The sequence below is a fragment of the Sinocyclocheilus rhinocerous genome, unplaced genomic scaffold (assembly GCF_001515625.1).
Source record: "Sinocyclocheilus rhinocerous isolate Xijiao unplaced genomic scaffold, SAMN03320098_v1.1 scaffold1045, whole genome shotgun sequence".
NCBI lineage: Eukaryota > Metazoa > Chordata > Actinopteri > Cypriniformes > Cyprinidae > Sinocyclocheilus > Sinocyclocheilus rhinocerous.
Window position 1 is genome coordinate 983900 of NW_015645361.1, and position 7886 is coordinate 991785.

General features: G+C 34.4%; 1 protein-coding gene across 2 annotated transcripts in view; it reads left to right on the plus strand.

Moving 5' to 3' along the window:
* The window catches only part of LOC107705996 (dymeclin-like), an 82235-nt gene that overhangs the window by 33775 nt on the left and 40574 nt on the right, over positions 1 to 7886 (plus strand). For both annotated transcript variants that reach the window (XM_016509557.1, XM_016509556.1), the window contains 5 exons: positions 1518 to 1703; positions 1794 to 1972; positions 4329 to 4454; positions 6149 to 6262; positions 6562 to 6656. In XM_016509557.1, coding sequence (XP_016365043.1) covers positions 1518 to 1703; positions 1794 to 1972; positions 4329 to 4454; positions 6149 to 6262; positions 6562 to 6656 — 700 coding nt within the window. The remainder of the gene's footprint in view (positions 1 to 1517; positions 1704 to 1793; positions 1973 to 4328; positions 4455 to 6148; positions 6263 to 6561; positions 6657 to 7886) is intronic.

The window sequence follows — 7886 nt, forward strand, 5'->3', positions numbered from 1 at the left end:
TATATAAATTGCAAATTAAATCAATACAAAAATAACATCACAGAAAAGCACATGTAGAGGTTTCCCATACATATCTCTACTTGCTCTTATTTGCTTAATCATTTTCCGTCATTATGGCCCTGCAGTTTTTGTTTTTAATCTTCAACCATCAAAACGGATGCTTGTAAGTAATGCTGTAAGACATACTTATGTTCATATAATCATTTATATATTTAAACAGAACAAAAGGAGTGACTGTGATGTTGTAAAGAGCGCTAGGCTCTATAGATTACATCTGGAGCTCTTGAGGCAGAAGAAACTGTCCTTTTTTTGAGCCATTAGCATGTCCGGTTTTCCACTACACTGTTCATGAATGATCTTCTGCCTCAGTTATTCTGCTTCTGGCCTGAAGCGACATCTTTTAAGTGTGTCGCCATTGAAAAAGCACCATATACTGTACTACTTTTAGCTCTTTTCCTTACGCTTAAAGGTTAATAATAATAATAATAATAATTTTTATTTATATAGCGCCTTTCCAATGTTGTTTTCGCAATGTTAAAGTCAACATGACATCCAATTAAGTTTCTTATTATTCCTGGACTTATTGTGCATGACAAAATGTAATGACTTGCTCTGCTTCTGCAACAATTAACTTTACTGGTTGATATCATCAAGTCACATACAGTATATATAAACTAATTATTATGATAAAATGCTATAATCATAATTATGACATAAAAAGATTAAATTATTAGATAAAAAGTCATGAGCAGTCAGCAGTGACATTTTCACAGAATTGTGAATTTTTGTTGTAATTCTGAATTATGTTGTTGATTTTTATATATATATCTACACTGTTCATGAATGATCTTCTGCCTGCCTCAGTCTGCTTCTGGCCTGAAGCGACATCTTTTAAGTGTGTCGCCATTGAAAAAGCACCATATACTGTACTACTTTTAGCTTTTTTCCTTACGCTTAAAGGTTTCTGCACCAAAAAAAGTAATTTATTTTTATTTATATTTATTTATAAATATATATATATATATATATTTATTTATTAAATATTTAAAAGTATAAATAATAAAAATGACAAAAGCACATAAAATTACTAAAACAAAAATCCAAATGAAAACTGAAAATATAAAAAAAGCTAATTCAAAATATTAATAAATGCTACAATAGTATATAAATAATACTACCTCACTGTGTTTTAAACTCTTCTTTGCTGTTGTACCTGTAATACGTTAAGATGAAATCATGGTTGGCATTTCACGACTTTTAAGATTGTTGAATAAGTTCCTGTAGGATTTTTCTTCCCATTTTATCAAAAATCATAAGTCTGATCACTCAGAAAAATGAACAACATCAAGTCTTTTGAGATGTCGTTCATGTTTGTATCTCAAATAGTACAGGAATTAATGTCAATGATAATGTGAGCCATAAATGCTTGATGTGACCTTTTCTTTTGTCACCATTAATTAAAGTCACTCCATGCCGATCATTTTCCAACAGATGTAATTGATTTCTGTGTTATTCAGGTGGATTGTGGAGCGTGTTCACATTAGGCGGAGTCAGCAGCAGGCCGGGGGCGGAGCAAGATCAGAACCCTCTCCCGCTGTCTAATCAGAGTCTGCTATTGCTTCTGGTTCTGGCCAATCTGACCGACGGAGCAGACTGTCCGAACCCCTACCGCCAGGCTGTTACCTGCTTCAAAAACACCCAAGGTAAACCAGACTGGCTCCCATCCCAGTTTGTTTGTGTTTTTAGTTCATTGAGTTGAATTAGTTTCACTGAATCTCTATTATGTGTTTCAGATTCCTCATCCCTCCCGTCTCCTCAGCCTCACACGTTTCAGATCAACTTTAACAGTCTGTACACAGCGCTGTACGAGCAGCAGAAATCAGACCAGGTTACGCTACTGCTCTACACGCTACTGCACCAGAACAGCAACATGAGGACGTACATACTGTCCCGCACGGACATGGAGAACCTGGTGAGATCATATATGCATTTCATAGTGCTTGCAGAACATATGCATTCATTCAAATGCAATTGCAAACTCCTGACTCCTGTCAATCAGTCACTGTGGGCGGGACTTTTTAGACAGGGATGTGTTTTCTTTTTAGTGGTCGATGTTTGTAATTTTTTTTATTATATGCCGATACGTTTTTCTGTTTGGCCCATGTGTCAGAAGATTATACATTATTAGAACTAGTAAACAAAGAAGTATTGTAACATTTGCTTTTCTATTATTAGTAATTTAAAGGCGAACGCTGTAATACTTTCTCATTTACTCTCTCGCTGATCAAACTTTAAAACCTTGATTTCAAACTACGCTGTGCAGTTTGCCACTGTCATATTCATGTCATATTCACTGTGTTCTATATGTAAAATTAGTGCAAACTTTATTTGAAAAAATATGATTGATATGACTGATTACTGATTGCAATGTTGGTTACAGTGTTTATTTCCTTTTTATTCATATTTTTAACAGTTTCTTTACAAAATAAAGACATTGCAATCTAAATTATAAATCTGTTTATTTTACAGAAAAAATATTTGAATTATTTACATTTTATTTATTTTCTAATTTTATTTTACAGATTTGATTTAAATTATTTAAATTTTATTATTTTATTTTATAGATCTGTTTATTTTACAGTTTATTTTATTTTCAATTTCAGTTTTTTCATAAAATGTATTTTCAAATGATATCTAATTTAGTAAATATTATGTGAAATAAATATAAATTTAAATTCAGCAATTGTTATGCATGTAGCTTTAAATGCATATTTAAATTATGTAGTGTGATATGTCAATCAGCTTTTTATCAGCAGTTGGCATCCCTGCTTTCTAAGATATCAGCATCGGGTATAAAAAAAAAAATCACCGTCGGTTACTAGGGGTGCTCCGATCAGGATTTTTGAGGCTGATCACCGATCACAGAAAGCAGTATCTACCGATACGATCACCGATACCGATCTTTTTAAAGCCTTATTTTTATCATGTAGAATTATTTATAGTAATACTCCAATCAGGAATTTTAGACATTTATTCAGGGCCTGAATTTCATTTTTGAAAATTTTCCTCTTGTGACTCTTGTGAGAGGGTTTTTTTTTTATTTGAGGGGGGGAGGGGAGCATTTTTTAGACATTTTAAAAATATATATATTTATCTCACCTACATGTTAGATCATGCAGTGCATTTTTGTTTTTACACTCGTGCAATTGTTGCACAATAGCTTAGACACAGCACAAAAAAAGTTGCTCAAGCAAGTGGCAAAACATTTAAAATACTTTTCTTACGTTATCACAAACATTCTAAATTAAAACTTACCACTGACAGAAACAGAAACAGTCAGCTCTATTGCCTTTCCTTTTGCTTATTACAAGCAATCCTGCGGTTCATAAAGAACTTTGTTTTCCTACGAGTGCCATCTATTATTGCCTTGTTTATCCAAAAGTGCTCTTTTCCTTTAAAACTAGCCAACAAGCCATATGTGTTGACTGTGAAACACTATGCAATAATATGCATTTATGGTGTAATTACTACATTTTCGTTTTCATATTTACCGCAAACAATGCGCGGTTACTTTAATTCAGCGCTTGCAGCACAGCAAAAATAAACTCTGTGTGGAAACAATCGCTGCAATGCTGCAGACGCACCGCTACTGGAACGCACAGCCGGACCGCAACCGTGTGCAGGGTGAACGCATTAATCCGTTAACATGAGTGCGAAAAAAATTAGCACTGCAAACAGAGTAATGTGAACCTGGCGTTATATGTGTGCGCTGCAAGTGTGCATGAGCGCTGAATGGTTTAAACACTGGCGAGAATGAAAAAGAAATGCAATTTATAAACTTTAGTGATGATGCAACACTGCCTCGATTGTGCAAGTGACAATTCCTGTCAACTGTGCAGCGTGCAGCTCGCTTATAGACAGACGCGATGTGTGGTGATTTGAAGCCATTTGCGTATTTTGAGAGAGAAAGAGAGAGCGCACGCGGTGATTCACTCACGCTGTTTGTGAAATTATGTCTCACAGAAGGTTTTCAAATTATTTTAAGAGTTATTTAATGAAGAAATATGAATTGCACCTCACCTTCAGCATAATAATTATTTTACCCGCGCCAGACAGAGACTGAGACGGTGCCGCTGCATGTCGTGACAAACTTATCACGGCAGATGTGTCATCAGATTGAGATCGTTTTTTTTGGGATAGGCCTTTTTAGAGACCACCGATAATCACGTTGGGATGATTGATCGGCGGATAGTGATCGGTAGCTGATCAATCGGAGCACCCCTATCGGTTACACAATAGTAAAGGATTTTGTCTTTCTGTCTCTGAAGGTGTTGCCGATTCTTGAGATCTTGTATCATGTCGAGGAGAGAAACTCTCATCATGTATACATGGCCCTCATCATCCTCCTCATCCTCACAGAAGACGACACCTTCAACCGCTCCATACATGAAGTGGTGAGGTCACAGTTAATCCCAATCAGAAATCAGATAAAGAATCTGCCATAAATGGTTTTGAAGTGTGTGAATATGTGTTTGGATAGAGGTTTGAGTCTGGAACTGATTCCACATCTGTGATTCCAGGCAGGGAATGAGACCAACATGACGTGTGTGTGTGTGTGTGTTTTCTCTCAGTATATTTATGTAACCGATGCAGGACAGATTGTATTTGCAGTTGTTTTTCCATTGAGCTTATGTTTATAGATCTGAATGAAAATAACAGTGATATGCATGCACATGTGTTTGCACATTTGTCAATTATTCTTTCAATGCATCAGTTATTCTCATGTTTTTCATAAAAACTCACACACAGACACTGTTACTTCAGAATATACATCAACAATTGTTTGAAGGTTGTGGTTTGCAGACAATTACAGTAGTGCACATTGCGCTCCAACAACTCAAAAACAAAGACCAAATTTGACCACGAAAGTTTTTTTTAAACTGGTTTTTGTTATAATACTATTTACATTTTTAATTAGCTTAATCTGTGGTTTTGGTAGTTACAGGACATATTTCCAAGGCTATTTTCTAGGGCTGCACGATAAATCGCATGCAATTGTCATGCGCATCTCGTCAGTAAAGCTGGTTCTGTAATCAGTAGTAAATCTCCATCTCGTGCGTTCAGATGGAGCGGCATTTACTACACAGAGCTGTAGTTCACTGACAAGCTACGCAATATCGCGTTCATTATCGCAGGAGATATTGATATTGTTGATGTAGATGAGTTTGTTTCTTCATCAGATTTGGAGAAATGTAGTATTACATCATTTGCTCAGCAAGGGATCCTCTGCAGTGAATGGGTGCCGTCAGAATGAGAGTCCAAACAGCTGATAAAAAAATCACAATTATCCACAAGTAATCCACACCACTCCAGTCCATCAGTTTAGTAAAGCATTAATGTAATATTATATATTACATATTAAGTATTGCTATATATATACACACTCTACATTTCAAAAGTTTAAGGTCGTTAAGATTCTCTATGCTCGCCAAGGCTGCATTTATTTGATCAAAAATACAAAACAATAGAATTAAAAAATTTAAACCGTAATAATAAGGATCAATTTAAAGCATCCTTGATGAATAAAAGTATTAGTCCATCAGTTAACATCAATTTTGCTCACTGGAGGAAATAATATTATGGATAGAGGACTCGTATATTAGCCAGAAGCAATGGTTAAAAAATGTCTTAATAATGGATTTGTTTTGCAGCTTTTCACTTCACAAGACATTAACTGATGGACTGGAGTGGTGTGGATTACTTGTGGATTATTGTGATGTTTTTATCAGCTGTTTGGACTCTCATTCTGACGGCACCCATTCACTGCAGAGCATCCATTGCTGAGCGAGTGATGCAATGCTACATTTATCCAAATCTGATGAAGAAACAAATTCATCTACATCTTGGATGCACATTTTTAGCAACTTTATTTTTTGGTGAACCATTCCTCTATTTGATGTTTATCATTTAGTGGCTGTTAGCTTTGTTTGATTTAGCTTTTAAGCAGATTTCAGTATTTAAGCCATTTCATATTTTCAGATTTCATCGTAGTTTTAGATTTAGCATGCAATAAAACCCTGCTTTAAATAGAGGAACAACTCGTGTATTTATTGTTAGTTATTGTTGTTTTCTGTTCTCTCTCTCTCAGATGTTGAAGAACATCTCCTGGTATACTGAGCGCGTTCTAACGGAGATCTCTCTGGGCAGCCTGTTGATCCTGGTTGTGATTCGGACCATCCAGTTCAACATGACACGGACCAGGGTGAGACCAGAACCAGTGACAAAAAGTCACGTGAAGCTCCATAAATATCCAGATCTTTGGCCGTGGGCACATGCAAATTTATTATGTAACAGCGAGACTCACAGCAACCAGCTCATGAGTTTTACAAGATTGCTGAAGTTTTATATTAGATCTGTGAATATATTCAGTCCAGGGAGTCCAATGAACAGAGCGGGTTTTTATATTCAAAGTAAAATGGAGTCATTTCATTCTGTTTTGCCCTGCGAGAAGAAACAACACAAATTATTTATGCATGGTTTTATTGATTTCCCCTGCTTTAGGATAAATACCTCCACACGAACTGCCTGGCTGCCCTAGCCAACATGTCAGCCCAGTTTCGTAACCTACACCAGTACGCCGCCCAACGAATTATAAGGTTAGTCAACCAACAACTGGCTAGTTGATTATTGAATATTTTATTATATTATAGTGTATATGTATTGTATATACAGAACTGGCCAAAATGTGGGGTCAGTAAGATTTTTTATAAATAAATTAATACTTTTATTCATCAAGGATGCAGTAAATTGATCCTTATTATTACGGTTTCAATTTTTTTATTTTATTGTTTTGTATTTTTGATCAAATAAATGCAGCCTTGGCGAGCATAGAGAATATTAACGACCCTAAACTTTTGGTATGTAGAGTGTGTATGTATAGTAATACTTAATATGTAATATATAATATTAAATTAATGCTTTACTAAATTATTAATAATACTACATTAATACGTAATATATAGTATTGAAATTTAGTATATATAATATTATATATTAATTTTTTTTTATATATATGTAAAATGTATATGTAATATAATAAAATGTAATACAATTAGTAATCTTTAATATATAGTTTTATAATTTGTTATATAATAATATTTAACAATAATACATAATATTACATATATATAATTAAAATGTTAGATTTGATAATATTATAATATAGTAATATATAAGTAATATTTTGTTCTGTATGTTTTTTTGGTCTGATTTAATTGTTCTTTCTTATTAATAATTTTTTACATTTCTAATTTAATAATTAATTTTATTTTTTAATTGTAATAATTTATTAAAGGTGCCATAGAATGCATTGATACAATATTTTAAATTGTTCTCTGATATCTACATAGAAGGTATGTGGCTTAGGTAAGGGCAAAAAATCTCCAGAAACGGTTTTACATGTCCATTTACAACCCTAGGATTTGTCTCTAGAATGAAATGGTATGTTATTACCTTATTTTAGAGGGTATTCATGAATAATAATGTTGAGCTCTGCTCTGATTGGCTGTTTGGCAGTGTGGCTCAATGTTGAGCTCTGCTCTGATTGGCTGTTTCACAGTCTGGCTCATTTCAGTAGCTCACACAGCAGGAAGGAAACACAGGGAAAATATATATTTCAATACTTTCTCTCGCAGTTATATCGTTGGGTAATTATACTGTATATAAATGCGGACATCAGGGAGCATTGAAACTGCTTTCGAATGCACGATCGCTTTTTACTTTCACTTTCAAGATTTGCGCCGCACATGCTCTGTGTAAACTACTGCGGCAGTACTTACCACACATTTTACAAGATCAGATGCTTGTCAGTGGTGCTCAGGATCTGT